This window comes from Abramis brama (assembly GCF_963993115.1).
Source record: "Abramis brama genome assembly, chromosome: 16".
Taxonomy (NCBI): Eukaryota; Metazoa; Chordata; class Actinopteri; order Cypriniformes; family Leuciscidae; genus Abramis; species Abramis brama.
Genome location: NC_139978.1, coordinates 6858496 through 6878379, shown reverse-complemented (window position 1 = coordinate 6878379; position 19884 = coordinate 6858496). Strand labels below are relative to the sequence as shown.

The window sequence follows — 19884 nt, the reverse complement described above, 5'->3', positions numbered from 1 at the left end:
ATACTAGAAACTTCCAGGCAGCTGTTCTGAGGCAAGTTGGAACTAAACTCTGCAGGACAGTGGCCCTCCAGGACCAAGTTTGGACATGCACATGCGCCTTTAGTTTTGTTTTGCCCTTATAAGTTTGTCCACAAGGTGGCAACACTTTTCCAGCCTTGTTGGTTCACAGTCGAAAAAGAAACGGAAACTCAATGTTTTGGAACAACAACATCAAATATGCTTGACGGCAACAACAACAGAGACCCACGTTGACGTGCACTTGTGTGAGGGGATTAAGAGATCCATACAACTCTAGTTTAAGTACAAAAACATTTTTATTAGTCAGAATTTCTGGAGAGAAATAGCACAGACAATGGAAACTGTAGTGTGCACGCGTTGAGTGCCTGTGTTCGCGCACATCAAATGTAGTATACTTTGAAAGATTTGGCGGTCCAATGTACGCATACTCTAAGCATTTGCAAAAAAACTGAAGTGTACTTTGGGCTTAAGAAAGCATCCTCACAAAATTACTTTGTAAGTGCCATACAAATAACCCAGAAAATATTCAACTGGAACTCCAAAATATTCTGATACTAGCATGTTGTTAAGCGACACGACTTTTAAAATCGGAGAACATTAAAAATAACAATAAAAAATAAAGAGGTGTGTGAACTCTCAAGTACTATGTCAGACACTGTAATTTCCTGTTCACCAGAGTGATGAGATACTTAGCAGACTGTTGACACTCAATGGCTTGCTGTCTAAGTGGTGTCCGCAAAATAATATAGGGTTCATAGACAATTGGAAAAGTTTTTGGGGCAGACCTGACCTGTTGAAAAGAGATGGGATTCATCCCTCCTGGGGTGGTGGCATATTACTCTCTAGTAATATGACACATAGTCTTAGAGTTGTAATGTGACTAACTGGGGCTCAGGTCAGGAAGCAGACAGACTGGCTAAACCGACCGTCTGCTAGCCGCCTCACATCACAGAAGTCAGATAAATCTGTGCAAGTCATGTAGTGTATTCTGGTCTATAGTTTTTTTTTTGGACTCAACATTAATATTTTAGGTTTAAAGTTAAAAATGCATATGAGTTTGTCAGAGCCAATACTTTGTGGGCAGTGCCCAGACAACCTGACTTCAAGTTCTGCCTCATGGGTTTTCCTGCTCTTGTTGACTCAATGTTGGGCACTTACTTTGGGCACTGAGGTACACAAAAAACAATCCTGTTGATTGACATTTTAAAGTATTTGATAATAAGGACGTTGGTTTGAGGTAATAAAAGGGAATTAGTTCTATCTAGTGTGCTCAAATGTTGACATCTGCCTCCGTCTTTGTGTTTCCAGCCTCCAGAGGAGATCTATTCTGCTGGCGACTCCATCGTCATCAAATTTCGCTCAGACGACACCATCAATAAGAAGGGCTTCCACGTGCGTTACACCAGCACCAAATTTCAGGACACACTCCACTCCCGTAAGAAGTGACCCTTAGTGGCCGGGAGGGGCCATGCAGGGCCTAGGGGGAAGCGAAAGGGCCCCAGGGGGAGGGTCTCGCCCATCGCTCGGAGCCCCCCGGCCGCAAAGAACACCAAGACTCGACGGACCAGCCGCAAGAACGCCAACCGCACCTCAGTAGTTCACAGGGGTTCTGGCATCCCCTAATGACTGTGAGGAGTAAAGCCATTCCGCAGTAGACCTTGTTTTTACCTTTTTTTAATTATTACATTCGGGGCAAGATTTGGAGGGGGGAGGGGGGTGGAATGTATTCAGTTGCTGGATACCAATATAGGGGCAAAATCGAAAGGGATTATTGTATGGGAGGGTGGGCGTAGTTGATCGGCTACTGGAACCACCCCATTTTTCATCTTTCATGAGCCAAGAGTGCGTTTGAAAAACACAAATACACTGAGTAACTCCTGCAGGAGAACCAAGCAGTCAACCAAACCAATCATCTGTGCAACAGTGGGATAGAGGAAGTGAGAAATGAGTGGAGCAGGGCATTCAGGACGGGGTTCCTTGCAGGTTTTCCAACCTTGAAATGTGAGATTTACCGCTGCACTGTGTGGAAACAATCATCTCTTCTTGACATTATTGGCATTGCTTGTTCATAACGAGTCTCGTTGGCCATTGTGGGCCAGTTTCATTGTCGTTACTTGAGCAAATGTATGTCAAAGAGATGCATGTGGTACAGCTAGAAGGAAATGTGGAAGTGATGGCACCAGCATTTGTAATAACTCGCTTTTTCCTGGCCACTAGTCCAGAAGGTTCCCTGCCCAATATTATCACTCTCCAGGAGGTTTTCCAGAAACAGTTATCATATTAAAAGACTAATAAACAAAACGTGGCCCATGTCTGATGGCTGTTAATTGTTTTTACATAAAAACAGAATGGTGGAAAGTTCTAAATTTGGTTCAGTTGTCCTTAGTTTAAGCACACATCCATTCCAAGGTCCTGGTAATGTGCTTCTATCCTCAAAACGCTCATTCTCTGCTTTGCCAATCATTAACAAATTAGGCACAATCACATGAAAATTGGTGGACACTCTTGTGTCCCGATGTCCCAACGCTGTTTTCTTATAACACATCCTAGCCTTTTTCCTCTTTCTCAGGCTCTTTACTTGCAGCCCATGACCCAAATTTCAATATTTTTTTGTTTTGTTTTCGTAACAAATTACAAGTCATAGTATGAAAGCTGCATGTATGGACCATAGTCAGGATAGATTCCAAAAAGCTTAAAAATAGACGTGACCTATGACCTTAAAAAGGTAGTTCAACCAAAAATGAAGATTCTGTCATCATTTGCTTTCTCCCATGTCATTTCAAACTTGTATGACATTCTTTCTTCTGCAAAACACAAAAGAAGCAATTTGGAATAACGGATTTGTCCATATAATGAAAGTCACTGGGGTCCAAAACAACATAACATTGAACTCCATTGACTTTCATTCTATGGACAAATCTGTGAACTCTGAAATATTGTTCTTTTGTGTTCCACAGAAGAAAAAAATGTTTGGAATAACTTGAGGGTGAGTAGATGATTATTTTTTTTTTTTTAAATATGGCGTCTACTCTGACTAAGGTCTGTTGTCTGTGCAGCAATCCGATTTTGAGTTAAAACCTGAAATTGTCCTTTTTAGCAGTCTTAAGGTGCCCCATTGCTAGGTGGATGTTGCTCTTACATCGTTGGCTATGGGAAAAACTGTTAAAACTGTGTAATATGTTAATTTGTACCAATAACGTACCTCAGCGTGTGGGAGAGTGGTGGGATGGTGCTATTTCAAATGAGCCCTGCAACCCCAGGCATGTCGGTCGCCTGAAATCGCGCTTTCTCCATTGATGTCCAATGTCACTTGGGAAAAAAAGGATATTAGATGTCAAGTCTGTGCAGAATAGTGCTGAATAGTCTTGTCCCCAGGGTTGATTATTTGATCTAAAGTGTTCCCGCACTCCATTTCCAAGTATGCAGTCTACATCACTGCTCCCTACCTCTCTCTCTCTCTCTCTCTCTCTCTCTCTCTCTCTCTCTCTCTCTCTCTCTCTCCTGCAGAGCTCCTTCAAAGGCTGTCGACTTTTGTCTCCTCCGTTTCAACAGCTCTTTTCATCATATGATATCATTTCACACCTGTTTGCCTTTGTGGATTTACCTAAAGCTCTTTTAAATCTCAGGTTCAGGATATCTGATTGTTGTTAGCCACCAAATCATTTCAAGACACTAGATTTAAATCTTTTCAGGACTTGGCTACTGTTTGACTTGGGTGTGTGGAATCCATTAAGGCAAATGATGAGGATTATGGTTTTTAGAGGAAACATTTTTGGGTTTTTAAGGGTTTTAGACGTTTCTGCAATGCCTTCCATCTGAACTTTGAATCAGTTCACCTCGAGCCACGTGTTCACCTCAAGCCTCAAGTTGCTCAATATTTGTTCTTGCAAGCTAAGGATGGTTACGCTTTATGCTCAAGATCAACTAACTTATATCCTAGTTCTTCAAATGGATTTTATTTTGTGTGTCCAAGAGAACTTCTATAGCCAATTTCGCATCTCTGTATTTGAATATGCTTCCTAGCATAGCTTTTTAGAGTAGTGGAGCACTTGTAGATTTTGCTAAGCAAAGCACATTCTCCTAAGCATTATTAATGTTTTTAATGCCCATGTTATTTCCTGTTAGTAGTGTTTTGTGGCCGAATGTGGGCTTCAAATGATCTGTTTGATCACATTTCTGAAATGTTACCTCAGCATAATAGTGTATATGCTTGATCTGTTCACCCTGACCGGCCTTCCCACACAAGACTTGGTACATGTTTATGCATTTTATCATATGTATGTATGTAAATATGTATTAATGTATTCAAAGTACACTAAACCATAGATAACTTGATGAGAAGTAAGGCTATGTGTAATTGCAGACAAAAGATGCAATTTATTTATATTGTATAGCTAATTTTCACCTATGTATTGCACATAGTGTTAACAAGTGCATCTATTTCATAAAATGTTATTTTCATTTTGAAATGCTTCATGTCACATTTTGTCTTGTAGACTCAGGAATTGTGGACTGACCGTTTAATTAACTGAATAAAATCCCAATTATACCAATTAAATTACAGTAGTTAGCACTATGTAAGAAAGCTAATTAAAGGAAAACAGTAGGCAAGCACTCTATTGTAATTTTGAATGCTTTCAATGATTTTTTTTCTTGATTTCTTTTTTGTAATATAACTGGTGTTTTTCCAAATATAAGCTCAACACTGAAGGGAAAAGTCCTATGTTTTAGAGGCATTTTATTATTTTCTAATGGTTTCAAGGTCTTGAGCTCACATTGAGGATGGAGTTTGGCTTCCTGCTCATCTTGATGACCGGGTGGATTTCTAAATAAACCACATATTGAGTCTGCGAAATAACAGATCATCAATTATGAATGGTCACCACAGTGCATTATTAATGCCTATCTACCATTTCCATCATTAAAAATTAAGCAGAATTGATGGGAAGAGCTAAATAAAGTCAAGCAAGTATTTTAAGCATTTTCACTCTTGCATAAGAAAATGTGCGATTTCGAAATATAGTGAAAAGATGTATTTTTGATTTTACTGTTGTAATGGGAATATGATACTCTATATACCCATAAAGACTGATGTTAGCTCCATCATAAGTCTTTTTGCGGAGAATCTTGTTGAAACTCAAGAATTTTTGGGGACATATTTCACCCCAATATCAAATGAAAAAATGTATTTAGCTAAATATTTTGCATAAAGAAAATGCACATTTAACCAGCCATGCAACCATTGTCAGTATATATTGCCATTGTATATTTGTAATCAGACATCATGCTTATTGTACTAAAATATATATATTTTTATTATTTTTTATTGTGTTGTATATATATAAAAAAGAAATGTACTTAGCTTATAACAACTTGACCAAAAATCCTAAATAGGTTTTATTTTCTTAATGCAAACATAATTTCTCTACATAATTTTAAGGTGAAAATTGACCTGCACATTTCTTTGTGAAATTCACACTTTGTACACAATGTACTGTATAGCATGTTAAAGGGATAGTTCGCCCAAAAATTAAAATTCTGTCATCACTTAGTTGTTCCAAACCTGTATGAGTTTCTTTCTTCTGCTGAACACAAAATAAGATATTTTGAAAAATGTTGGTAATCAAACAGTTGATGATTGCCATTGACTTCCATAGTAGGAAGAAAATACTATGGAAGTCAATGGGGACCAGAAACTGTTTGGTTACCAACATTCTTCAAAATATCATCTTTTGTGTTCAGCAGAAGGAAGAAACTTATACAGGTTTGGAACAACTTGAGGGTGAGTAAATGATGAAATAATATCCCTTTAATATGTTAATATTTCTCTATAATAATCCTTTATCATGAATATTGCAGAAAACCACCAAGTTGAGCAGACAGAACTGTGAAGGTGAATTCTGTGTGGTTTGTATATTCCTGCACATGGAGTGCAGTGGAGAGCTTTTAGGAGGACAGCGAGTGTCTGAAAGTGGATTGCTGCTGAACTGCAGTATTATTTCCAGAGGTCAAATGATCAGGCCGATTGAAGGTTGCATGCGATTATTGTTACTTTGTGTGTCTGAATGTTTTGAAAGACAGATAAATGGCAACAATCAAAAAAGATAAAGACACATCGAGTAAAGTGGGTCCATTTGGTGTGCAGAAACACAAATGCAAACATGGTTTCACTGGGGATTTTAACAAACCACATCAGAAGCACAGCGTTACTCTGCAGAACTCAATGTTTGTTTCACCAGAATCTTACAAAAGCCAGCATGAAATTCACCATGATATTACACTTTCATCTTACAAAATCCAGACACAAAAAATCACTTTTTATCATGTTTACTTTGAAATACAACTAAGAGCCCTAGGCAGTGCGATCGGTACTGCAATCCTCTTCAACGGTTTTCTGACAAATACAAAACAATGTACAGTAACCTCTTACATAAAGGTAGGAAAAATGTTGGCTGTTATAAGAAATAGAGCATCCTATATGTTTGAGAGGTCTGGGGCCTCATTTCCAAAACGTGCATTTGTGCAAAAGCAGACGTACAAACTTTTTGTTTGTACTGCGTACGTTCATTCTCTGAATTTGAGAAATGATCGTAAGATCAAATGTTGGACGGTTTCTATGCAACATTTTAAAAATGAGGGCCTTTGATTCTGTTCCTTAAAGTCAACATGAAATCAAAATGGATCCTATTTACATTCCTGGCCTTATTGAGCATGTTATACGAAGAAAACACACTCGCATGGAAATTCATAACTATTTTATGTATTTGTTGCAACTTCGTATGAGTTTGTACAATCTCATTCATACGTTTTCATGTGATCTTCTTGTGCTCCTCTGAGGGTTGTTTAGGGGTGGACCTTCATGCTTTTTTTCTAAAAATTGTACGCTTTCATATAAATTAAATTGTATGAATTCACCACCAATTCACTAAACTATAAAACAGCTGTTCCCTTTCAGTTGCTCACGTTCGACGTAGTCGACGTTACGACTCATTGGGATCACGCTTAGGGAGCCTGTCATCTTCGAGTATTGTTAAAACGAGCCAATGCACATTAGCGTGAGTGAATTGCATCACACGCTCCGCCCCGCAGCGCGGGTATAAATACAGAAGTGGATGCACGCACCAGTTGTCTTTCACTTCGGAGCCGGTCGATGTCTCTGAAGGGTGTTGTGTGTCACAACGAGCGAGTGTGTCAGTGTTCTTCTGGAAGACTCTCCTAGTGCTGGAGTTTCTACAGCGAGTTGCAGCGGTGATCGCGGGCTACTGAAGCTCTCAACTGCTGTTTTAACAGCATTTCATTTATGAGTTTTTGTTGATGGCCGGTTTAGGGCGGAAGTTGTGAGTGCTTCACTGAAAAGTGTTGCCGCGGTTATTCCCCTTTTTGCTCCGGCACTGGTGACGGGTCCCATTTCCTGAAAGAGCAACATGGGTGTGTTTGCGTCTTTTTCAAGATGCCATTCCATCCGTGCGTTTCTGGGTGCGGTAGGGCTCTGTCCCCCTCTGACAGTCACAATAGATGCATCACGTGTTTGGGCTTACAGCATGCTGAAGCAGCTCTCGTGGATGACTCATGTTCCCACTGCAGGAATATTACCATCTTGGTGTTGAGATCGAGACTCACCTTCATTCGCGAAGGTGGAGTCCCCACTCCCATGCCCCGCTCTAGTGTTTCTTCTGGGCCAACTTCCCAGAAGAAGACTGGAGTGCCGCATGGGTTTGCATATTTGTTACACTTCGGTGTTCAGCGAATGTGCGTCTGTCATGTGTGCGGTCATCGCACTTCTACTGGCGAAGGATGCGATTGGTCTGCAGCGTTCGACCTGAAGGATGCATACTTCAGATCTCTACCCTTCCGCAACGCAGGCCCATGCCTATGTTCTTGCGTTTGAGGGGTCGAGGTCTCAGTACAAGTCACACCCTTCGAGTGCTACATAGCCAGTTGGGTCTTCAGGTCAACTGGAAAAGAGTAAACTCATCCACGGACTGGGGAGGCTCCTGGGGCAGATCAGCTCCATGAAGACCGCTTCAGCACTGGCTTCATGGCCGAGTCCCGAGGTGGCCGTGGTCGAGCGGCACGCTCCGTGTGCCAATCACCCTGGCCTGCCACCAAACTCTCAGCCCGTGATCAGACCTTTTGTTTCTCCGGGCCAGACGCCCCTAGAACAAGTGTCCACTAACACCGGCTAAGGGACCACGTATAATGGGCATGCAGTAACGGGGGTCTGGGCGAGCCTCCAACTGCATTGGCATCCATTGCCTCGAGTTGCTAGCAGTACACCTTGCTTGATGCTGCTGCTCAGCAAGCCTGTACTGCTCAGTACAGCGACCGTTGCGCTACGTTTCCCTCGCATGTCGCAACTCGCCCGCCACCTCCTCCTATGGAGTCAGAAGCTTCTGAGGTCGCTTCATCCATTTTAAGTTCCGGCCTGCTCAATCATGCCGCTGACGAGGCCTCACGACAGCCTGTGGCCTAGGGAGAGTGGAGACTCCATCCCCAGGCGGTCCTCCACTCTAGAGATGCGCGGATGGGCTATTATTTCATCCGCAACCGCATCACAAAACTCATCATCCGTCCGCCATCCATCCGCACCAACGTTTTTGACCAATTTTCAAAACCGCACCCGCCCGCCGATCCGCTGATTGGGCAATGTAAGGCACTGCTGATGACAGCCGCGAGACTTTCATTTGATTGGTTCAACTGCCCGCCACCCGCCCGAATTTAATTAAAATATTATTTTTCGTCACGTCATCCGCCCGATCCGCGGTTTATCCGCGGAGTCCGCGGTTGTAACCGCCAACCGCGCATCTCTACTCCACTCATATCTTGAGTGGAGGTTCTTGGTGATCTACCTCAAGAATGATCATAGATACCATCACTTCTGCGAAAGCACCCTCTTAAAAAAATTAGGCTTGCTTACGACCTGAAGTGGACCCTGTTCGTTGAGTGGTGTTCTTCTCACCGAGAAGACCCCCAAAGGTGTTAGATCACTTCCATGCCTACTTTCCTGCAAGATGGGTCGGAGCGAGGGCTGTCCCCCTCCGCCCACAAAATGTATGTTGCCTTTGTATTAACGCACATCATGATGCAATGGGTCCAAATCCGTGGGAAGGCACGACTTGATCATCAGGTTCCTGAGGGGAGCAAGGAGACTGAATCTGCCTTGCGCCCCCTCTATACCTTCTTGGGACTTATCTCTGGTGCTGCTGCACTCAGCCTGCAGGCAGCTGAGTTAAAAATCCTGTTTTTGAAGAAACAGTTCTCCTGCTTGCTTGCCTCTATCAAGAAGATAGGGGACCTGCACGCATTTTCGGTCGACGAATCGTGCCTGGAAGTTGGGCCGGCCAACTCTCATGATATCCTGAGACCCCAGACTGGATATGGGCCCAAGGTTCCTACCTCTCCCTTAAAACGAGACCAGGTGGTGAGCCTGCAAGCGCTTCCCCGGAGGAGGCAGACCCAGCCCTGGCTTTTCTCTGTTCCTTCTGCTCCTTGCAGTTATAACAGGACAGCATGCAAAGCCTCAGGACCTCAGACCAGCTCTTGTCTGTTACGGAAACCAGCAGAAGGGAAGGCTGTTTCCAAGCAGAGGTTGGCCCACTGGATAGTGGTTGCCATCATCTTGGTGTGTTTACCCAAGGTGCACGTGCCCACCTGGGTAGTGAGCCTCTCCAAGAGAGAGTGTAGCTCCTTCCTGGGCATTGACACAGGGTGCCTCGCTGACAGATGTTTTTAGAGCTGTGGGCTGGGCAACACCAACACATTCGCTAGAAAAATAGCCTATGTGTCGAGCCGGTTGCTTTCCGTGGGCTCCCTTCACATGAAGCCAGTTTCACTGTAAGCCCGGTTCAAAGTGTCGGCTTGCTGCGCCATTCCCCTCCTATGGACTGGATACGTGCGCCATTCTTGCTCCAGTAGAGTTCCTCTTTAGCCGAACACTGTTGAGTTCCTCCACACCCTTCGGCATCGGACATGGCGGAGCGTCCGAGGCCAGGCCTAACACTCGTATGCTCTGGTGGAACCTGTGCTAGGCTGGGTCCATATGTTGTGATCCCTACGGCAATCCCATATGTGTATTCTTCCACGGTACGGCTCCCTGCCATGAGCCCGTGTCTTCCCTTGGCAGAGCCTGCTCTGCCATCACTAACCGGTTGCGTCTCCCCCTGTTAAAGGCTGGAGCCACCTCAGTGACATTCCATATGTTGTACTGCCCGGTAAATCGCCCAGTCCATATGTGTAATCCCCCACATGTTACCTCCCTATGGGCAGGATGTGGCTTCCGCAGCGTATTCCTTCCAACGAAGGTTACCGCTTTCCCCATGGTCTTATGGAACAGCAGTGACTTCCCTGGCCTAAGCCCTGTCCTATCTCTGCCTCAATAATGCGGGGGGATCAGGAGGCTTTTATCTAGGCACAGGAAGGTGGCAGCACTAGTGGCGTTTTAATAGGGATCCCAATCAGTCGTAACGTTGACTACCTCGAACGTGAGCGACTGAAAGGGAACGTCTCGGTTACGGAGACATAGTCCCGTCGCCACTATTGCTGGACCACCGCTGACTCCGGGCTCCGCTCGGCTCCTCAGCGAAAAACAACTGGTGCATGCATCCACTTACGTATTTATACCCGCGTCTTGTTTTAACAATAATCAAAGATGACAGGCTCCCCAAGCTCCCTTAACTAATGCCAATTTTAATTTTGCCATTATTTAAGTTTAGAAATTTAAAATTTCTTTCATTTAAGTTTTTTAAAGTAAAGTTTTTCATCTAATATTTATATTTTATTTCAGCTTTATTTCAGTTAAGTAAAATTATTTTTTAATTGTTTTAGTTAACAAAAACCAAGTGTAACCAAGGCTTTGTGGACTATACAATAGCCAGTTAGCTATTTAGCATTGTTTTACTGTTGTAGCTAACACAGCTTTCTAAAATCTCTATCTGAAGACGAAGTGATACGGTGAAATACACAAGAGGGTAAAATTAACTTTTCACTTTTTACCATCCAATCGATTCCTGATGGATGAAACCAAATCAGGCCTAACCTGATTCCACCAAGTGCATCATGTTCCTGGAACAACATCTTTGTTGATCCTGGATCAACATTCCAATCAACCAATCAGATCTGAGGGACAAGTTTACAGTTAATGTCATGTGTTAGTCACCAATCATTTTCCCTCTGTTTTTAGGGATAAGTTATGTGTAGGGTTAGGTTTAGGGGTAGAGATATAGCTAGGACAAAATTTTCAAACAGGAATTTTGTTCCAGGATCAACAAAAGATGTTGACCCAGGAACGAGTCTAACTCTGCAAACTCTGCAAAAAAATTGTATGTTGCATTGCAAAAGTAAAACAGCTAGTGAATGTCATTTCTTGTTGACTTCAACCAAAATGTACAGTAGGACTTTGACATTTGGGGTTCAAATAATTAAATCTCAAGTTAAACACCAACCCTGTTGCAACATCCCTCAAGGGCGGTGAAAAAGTAGCTTTGTCTTAGACTTTCTCCTTCAGTGTTGTCCTGCTCCCGCACGTGAGATGAATTCACAGAATTCATGTTCTTCTCCTCTGAGACTTCAGGCCTTCATCACATTTGAACCAATGTAAGACATGTCCTCACATCCTCTAAATCTCTTCATTCCATGTTGCGAATAAAACAAAATATCGAGGAATAATCAACACTTTTGGTCATACATTAATGCAAGTCCCTGACAGATCGATTCATGATAGCAAAGACAGTGTCATTCACCTAAATGTGTTCGACGTATTTCCCACGTCTGTCAGGGCTCACTACCTTCATGCAGACTGTTCACTATTCACGTACAGGGTTTCCTAATTTCTAACAGTGTGCCACATATGTTAAATACTTCATTTTCCCCAACTTGCTTCCCAATGAGTTCATGTTCACGTATGTTGTCTCACTGTCACAAACAAATCACAGTTGCACACTTGAAATCCACCTGGAATGAGGTTCCTCGGCCTGAAACGGATGCAGGAGGGATTCGCTGTGTGATTTAGATCAGTGTGTCAGGAGCAAACTGTGATCCAGTCCACCAAAGCAGACCTCCACAGACACCAATAATCAGGACCGCCAGAGCGGCTTTGAGCACGGCTCTGGGTGTCCGTGTGAAGTCGGCGGGTCCCATTGTCGCCAGAAGCGCGGTAGTGACCGTGAGAGTGAATGCGATGGAAATTGCTGTGTTGATGGCCACAATCTGACCAAACTTGGCGAAAGGCACGATGACGCAAAAAAAGAGTGGAATGGTTGAGATCACTGTAGTGACGGCACTAGAAACTATGGCAACACCCACGTGATTAGCTGCTTCAAGGGTCCGTAGCTGCCGCTTGATGGAGGACTCCTGTAAGCCAATGCAGAAGAAATGACACTTGTAAAAACTCTTAACATTAATATTCAACTCACTCTAAAAAACTCTCTCACCTTGTCTTCTTCTTTCTGTTTCACGACTCTAACTTTGGTGTCATGTTTTCAAATTGACTTCCTTGTTTCATAGACCTACTATCCTTTTAATCAAGTGTTAATGGCCCATCATGTTTACTGTAGCTGTTTTGCAATTCTGACATAGGGCTTGAGGAAAGGAATGGTAGGAACAGAGCAGAATATAGGATCAGACGTGTTTATCTCATCAGTATGCTGACATTTCTCCTAGTCACTGGGTTTGTTCTCAGTAACAGCAGGTTTTCTCCATAACACTGCAGTCAGAATGGATCAGTGTTTGTGTTTACACAGTTTTTAGGAAGCACTTGTTTTACAGTCCTGTTTCGCATGAACATACTATTGTAGTAATGACACTAACTGGGTATTAACTAGGTACTAACCCTGAACTTAACCCATGTAGTTACCTTACAGTACTCAGTAAATACATTGAAAGTGCACGTGTTGTAAAATAAAGTGCAAGCAGTTTTTAGTTTTAGCCACAGTTTTCTCGAGTAAAACAGATGTGAGAGATGTGAGTAAAACATCCAGGTAGTCATATAGTAATCATGGCGCGAACACACCTAAAGTTAGCTATGAATCTAATGATTATAAATGCATTATTAATGTGTTATAATATCAATAATCAACAATAATCCATTATTTATACAGGGTTTCATTAAGTTGTTATGTTGTTATGTAAGTTGTTATGCTATTATGTATAATGGCATATAAAATGGCACCTGATGTATACGACTGCGAATATGAACTGTATCATCCAGGATAGCTTATCCTACACCAATATAAATGACTCCCCTAAAGCACGCCAGGGTTCAGTGCCTTGCTCTAGGGCACAATGGTGGGAGGAAATCCCAGCGTCTTAACTGTTCAAGTGATGTCCCAAACCGGGACCCAACTAAGCTTTGGTGTTACGTGCCCAGATCACTACCAATGAAACGGTCAGGGATGTGAATATATCATGAAAACAGTTCCATTTCACCATCACAGGAGATGTATTTTGACACATTTGTTGAGTAATGGATAATTGTAAATCATACCGAACTGTGATTGGCCAGTCCTGAAGTTTCAGGGTCCCTCGCCAGTAGATAGCCTTCCACTAGATGCAAGCAATAGTCCACCGAAGAGCCCACCAATATGGAGAGAGAGATGGCTTCAACCGCACCCATCTCCCACCCGAGCCAATACATCACCGCCACAACCAGACACACCATACCTGCCAGTGCCAAAACACACACACGTTATGAAGTCATTTCAAGATTTAAGATTTATTTTAAAGAGGACCAATTATGCCTATTATAAGTCTTGATTTTGTTTTGGGGCTCTACTAGAATGGGTTTTCATGCTTGGATGTTCAAAAAACCAACTTGTTTTTCAAGTTCAAGTTTCAAGACCAACTATGGTCGGAAGTTACCAATACAGTTCAATGATTTGGCGTTTCTCGAACCATAGTTCTATGAACATAAGCAAACTCCGGAGTATGATGTATAAAGGAATCAAACATCAAATAAAGCAAAAGACATGTAAAAGCATGACTGTTTACACCTGGTATTAAGATGTGTTTTGGGTGATCAGATCACAAATGGACGATGCTAAATACAGGTGTAAACAGGGTCTAAAACGTTTTGAGCTTGTCCACTTTCAACCACTTCCAGGGGTAGTCGAAAACGCATTCGACCGGATTGCTTTCATACTGTAAACACTCTCTCCGCCTACTGTCCTAATTCGTAAACATTATGGGAAGCGCGCTAGCCAGTCGGGATTTAAACTTTGTCGGCTGGAGACCCAAGTTTGGTTTAAAGATGAAAAACATACCAAGCACAATGTTCTCTCAACAATCCTGATTTCTAACACACACTCACAGCGTTTGGCTGATCTCAAAGCTGTCAGAGCAGAAACTAAAGTTTGTGTGTTTTTCTGTCGTCTCCGGGTGCGTTCATATGTAAATTGTGTGAGCTTATTTTGTCCATTTGATCAAAAGATCTGAAAAATCCCATACATTTACCCACCCATAGACCCTCCCCTCGAAGAAATCAGGACAGAAGTAGATGAAAGTGGACAGAAGAGACGGATTAAAACACCAGGTGTAACGGGAATGTGTCTCCCTCATCTACTTGTGATCCGATCGACCAAAACGGATCTTAATACCAGGTGTAAACAAGGCCGAAGTGGTCGAAAGTGGACAGGCTCAAAACATTTTAGATCCTGTTTACACCTGTATTTAGCTTGGTACACTTGTGATCCGATCGCCGAAAGGGGCTTCATTACAGCAGATTCTTGGAGATATTGAATAGATTAATCAGCAGAAGTTATTACTCCTTCACCTGCACCTGACGTCGTTCTCGACAATTAGTTCGGTCTCTATGAAGCCCCTCCTTCTGGAAAGCACAATGTGCTCTGATTGGTCAGCTGCACCAGCGAGTTGGGATTTGTCAACTGCTTCAAGCGTGTTACAGAAATGTCACGCCACGCCATATAACCGTGAGTTTTAACACACTAAATAACTCAAAAAGAGTTTTGCCTTGGGTGGGAATTAGTTAAATAACGAATATTGTGAGGTGTTCGTTCCCGGAAGAAAACTCAAGACTACTATAGAGGAGTTTCAGGGAGTTCAGAAACAGTGACACTAATATAAAGAAGAACTCCCTTTGAAGTGATACTGTGCTTTGTAACTTTGCAGAACTTTTTCATTCTCAAACAGTAACATTACAAACTAAAAAAAAAGAAAAAAATGCATAATAGGTCTTCTTTAAACAGCTCATAAACACTCTGGTTCTGTTTTTGTCCTTTTCACTGTTTTTATTCCTTCCTCTACTTGAATTCAAGCATCATTGCACATTTTTGAAATCTATTTCCTTGTTTAGCTGGACATAAAAGTGGGATGATTTTCAGAGTCTCTTTTCATTTCACATAATTTGTATATTCGTTCAGTCTGAGTAATCACTAGTGATAATATTCCTGGTTGAAAGTTAAATTATGTTCATGTCTGGCATATTGTATTAACATATAAATGAGATGGGAAAAGAGCTGCACATTTCAAAGGCAATGATTTTCACCATCAGTACATATAACATGAGTCAATTAAATTCAACAGAATTAAAGAAAAAGGCATTTGATGACTCCGTCCAAAAGGAGACGCAGCATTTAATTATCCTCAATGAAAATTAGTTGGCCATAAAAAATGGTGGTAAACTATTTCAAGGGGATAATGTAAATCATTTCATGTAAAAATAATGAAATGATCTATCTTAAAAAAAAAATGAATTAATTTTTAGACCTCTTTAGATTTTTTTTTTTTTTAATTGTGACTAATTGCTATTATAAGCACATCTGCAGTAATGCATCTTTTTTTTTTGGAATTCTCATTATTCTCAATGATTCTCATGCACTGTAATCAGTGTTATTTTCCAAGCATGTGTACACTATTACAATATTAGTAAATTGTAGGCTTCATTTTCTTCCTGTGATTTTTGGGCTGAAATGATAAACTAACAAAAATAATATTAATATTAATATTTTGTGCAGTGACTGAATGTTTGCAAAGGTATGACATACCCAGAATGCTCAGTAGGATTGGCAGCAGCAGAAGTGGATGTGCAGTAAACACAGCTACTGCTGCGATGCAGATGGCAAGTGACAGCAGGAGACTGTAGAGGGCGCTCTCTACACCTACAGTAAGTGCATAAAGAGGAGTTCAGGGAGGGAGTCTACCCATGTTAAACGTCATATAAATAGAGAATCTGAATGCAGATTCATTATCGTCATTGGTTGAGAGTGAGGTTAATGAGCACTCATGTTAATGATGTCTGCGCCTAATCACTAATCACTCTTAAATTGCTCATTTGTTCAAGCAGAGCCATTTTTATCAAAGCTGGTTTCTGTCTTTGCCACGTTCTATTTTTGCTCTCTTGCCTATAATTTCCATGAAGATCTGTTTCCAGTGTTGGCAGGTCTGGAAGCCTCGTCTCAAGGCAGACGACGTTGGAAGTGAGGCGAGCTGCTTCTGCAGGAAACTCTCCCATTGCAGGAAATCAGAGTGAGTCTGAAACGAAGACTTTCCCTTGTAGGTGGTCTGAATTATAGAGACAATGAAAATGAAGAAAGAGTTGCATTAAAATTCTTAATAACCTGGAGTATGACATCAAGTATTGAAAATGATGCTGTCACCACGTGTTGCAGGGGTGTTCTGAAATGAGGAGGCGGAGTCCTCACAGTTTTTTTGTTTAGTTTAGTTTTTTTTAATTAAATGACAATATTCATGTCCCATTTACACTTAATGTTGTCACATTCTCCAGCTTAAATAAACATTACATTAGGCCTACATTAAAAAATAAAATAAAAAGAAACTAAATATAATTCTATTTTAGATTTTTACGTTAAAGTATAAATCTCATCAGTTTTGCTTTTTAAGCATTTTTACATCTATTCCAAAATTATAATTAAAGGCGGTAACAATTTATTATTTTTTATTAGTGAATGATGTTCAGCTGTTCTTTTTAATAGTCAACTTATTTTCAGTCATCAAGCTCGATAAACAACTGTTCACAGACATGAAGATGACCTTTAATTTCACCAAGCTGATTGCTTACTAAAAAAAAACCCACAGTCGTCATGTTTTTAGGACATTTCAAGTTTGATTTTGACGTGACATAAAGCAGTGATATCTAAGTGTGTTTGTTTACTTACTTTTTAATCAGTCTTCCATTAACGCCATAATGTTGTTCATTCAGAATGATTTGTGAATGGGCATGAAAACAAGAGGCGAATTTATCGCACAAACCAATCATAACCAATCATATCCAATCATAGTGCGATTGAGGCATTGCCTTCTCTTACGTGACTTTCCCCCATTCAGTCTCAATTACCCCCTGCCAAACCCAGTGCATGGTTTGTTAAAACTCAATGGGCTACTTTAGTGTTACTTTAGAAAAAAACTGTGATTTATACACTTTGTAATGTCACGTTTCGTAATATTTGCATTGTTTTATTTTTATAATATGGATTATTTTCTAATTGTTCTCATTTTTTGAGGAGGCACTGCCTCCCTTGCCTCCTCAGAGGAAACGCCCCTGGCACTTCTTTATTTTAAGTACCCTCACTTTTTCTTGCGTATTAGCACTTCTCACATGTTGCCAGTACTCTGACCACCTGCACCGAAACATAGAATCAGGTTATTAATGAATTGTATACAGCGCTACTTCTGAGCTTTTATAAGCCAAACTGAATGGACCAATTATCTGTGCAATATGACTGAAGCCCAATTGTTTAGTGGAGCACGAATCACCAGCGCGCCCAAGATTTGCGCGAGCCATTTCTCTGATGATCAAATCTGCGACCCATTTGAATTCTTTTTTGTGATCAAAATGACAGTTTAGAAATAACATCCATTCAAACAATCAGACAGGGAAGGGGGAGCAACAGACATATTATCCATAATTTAACAATATGAAAGAGTAAAAAAAAAAAAAACCTTATATAGTCATTCCTTTATATAGTCCAATATGTTGGAAGAAAAACATTGCTATGCATCAATGGTACTAGGTTTAGCCTTGTTAATTCGTGCTGTTGTACATTCACAAGTCACTTTTTATGTAAGCTAGGAATCCAATATGTTTTTGCACACATAAAAAACCAGTAAACCAGTCCTGTATTATTGTCTTCTTTGCAGCTGTAAACCCAGCAAACAACATTCTCTTTTGCAATGAACTTATACAGAGACCAGAATCATCATTGAGAAGACATAAACCCGGATTAGACATATAATCAATTTGTAGTAAAGAGGACAAAACCAAGTTTACATTAGTCCATAGGTTGACAACAATTGGACACTCCCAATGAAGAAAAGTACCTGATGATAAAGTGTTACAGATATGGCAGTTATAGGCTGATTGCAGTTTCATTTTGAACCTCTTGTAAGGATTTATGTATGCCCTATGGATGATTTTGAAATGAATAAAACGATGAGCCAAATTTTTAAAGTTAAGATTAGATTAGACCACACCCTCTCCCAGTCGACAGATAAATTAAAATCAGATAATTCACGATTCCAGATAGATTTAATAGAAAGAGGCTTCGACCCATTTGAGAATGTACCTCTTTAAAACGCTATGGAGAAAGTCAAGCGTGATCTAAAACAGCCAATAACTAAAAAGACTGATGAAAAGGAGAAAACATTGTCCTGCACCAACATAAATTAGAAAGCTTTTTAAACTACTCATGAACAGCTATCCTAGAATGTAGGCCTATCACGTTCTATTGTATTTATCAAAAAGAACTGCACTTCGCCTGCTTCTATTCCCTCTATCTGGACTCACAGATTAAGCACACGGAAGTCATCTTCTACGTACAGACATCGCGGAGCTCGCTTATCCTCTCTAAGGCCACTAGAAAAGATCAGAAATGACTCTGTGCTTAACAAGAGTGTCCAGCAGTGTGGGAATTTTGCCCTACTCAACACTCGTTCATTAACTGGTTCTCCGAGACCTAATTTCTGATAATAACTGTGATATGCTGATGCTCACAGAAGCCTGGCAAACATTAAATGACTTTGTTGAACTCAATTTGCGCTCTCCTCCTGGTTTCAGTATTTTGACTAAGCCCCGAATTGGAGGCGGGGGTGGTGGTCTGGTGGTGGTCTATCATCAGAGTCTTCATATTGAGCTGTCTGCTTTTCATGATGTGACATCATTTGAATATTTGGCATTTAAAATCACGGGTCACTCTCCCCTGCTTATAATACTAGTCTACCGTCTTCCTGAAATTATATATAATACTATATACTTATAATACTTTCTGCCTGTTTCAGTCTTCCCAGTGCAGAATACATTAATGTATATGATGAAAGTATTTCTACTTTGAATCAGTATGCTCCCTTAAAATCAAGATATGTTCCATCCTCTTGCACTTCTCCTCAGTTCAACACTGAGCTTAGGGAAATGAAAACCAAGGGCTGCCATCTAGAAAGCTTTTATAAGAAAACTGGCCTTATTGTTCACTCCTTGGCATATACTGAACACATTCAGCAGTATATGGAAGCTCTTAATGCAGTTCGATCAGCAATTGGAATTACTGGCACAGCCTTTGTCTGGTTTTCCTCCTATTTGACAGGGAGGCAACAATTTGTTACCAGAAGCACAAATCAAGGTTAACTCAAGGTTCTGTCTTGGGCCCTCTTCTTTTCACTATTTATATGTTACCAATTGGAAAAATAATCAAACGCTATGGGTTAATCTTCCACTGCTGATGACATTCAGATTTATTTTAGCACACCTCCCACCTCAGTGTTTCCTCCGCCTACATTAACAACTTGCATCAAGGAACTCAAGCTTTGACTGGAGGCAAATTACCTCAAATTTAACTCAGGTCAAATCTATCAGCAGTTGAAACCATCTGGTCACCTGATAGATTTGGATGGTGACTTGATAAT

The 19884-nt window shown here is 41.0% G+C and overlaps 2 protein-coding genes across 2 annotated transcripts in view; one reads left to right on the top strand and one right to left on the bottom strand.

The window, feature by feature from the left end:
- bmp1a (bone morphogenetic protein 1a) overlaps nt 1-4487 on the top strand; it is an 88033-nt gene extending 83546 nt beyond the window's left edge. Inside the window, exon 20 of the mRNA XM_084087304.1 lies at nt 1327-4487. Within this exon, the coding sequence (XP_083943430.1) occupies nt 1327-1464 (138 nt within the window). The 3' untranslated portion in view covers nt 1465-4487. The remainder of the gene's footprint in view (nt 1-1326) is intronic.
- Nucleotides 4488-5714: 1227 nt separating this feature from the next.
- Nucleotides 5715-19884, bottom strand: part of disp3 (dispatched RND transporter family member 3) — a 78441-nt gene continuing 64271 nt past the window's right edge. The window contains exons 18-21 of the mRNA XM_084086341.1: nt 16371-16530; nt 16014-16127; nt 13499-13674; nt 5715-12366 (exon numbers count right to left, since the gene is read on the bottom strand). Of these exons, the coding sequence (XP_083942467.1) occupies nt 12022-12366; nt 13499-13674; nt 16014-16127; nt 16371-16530 (795 nt within the window). The 3' untranslated portion in view covers nt 5715-12021. The remainder of the gene's footprint in view (nt 12367-13498; nt 13675-16013; nt 16128-16370; nt 16531-19884) is intronic.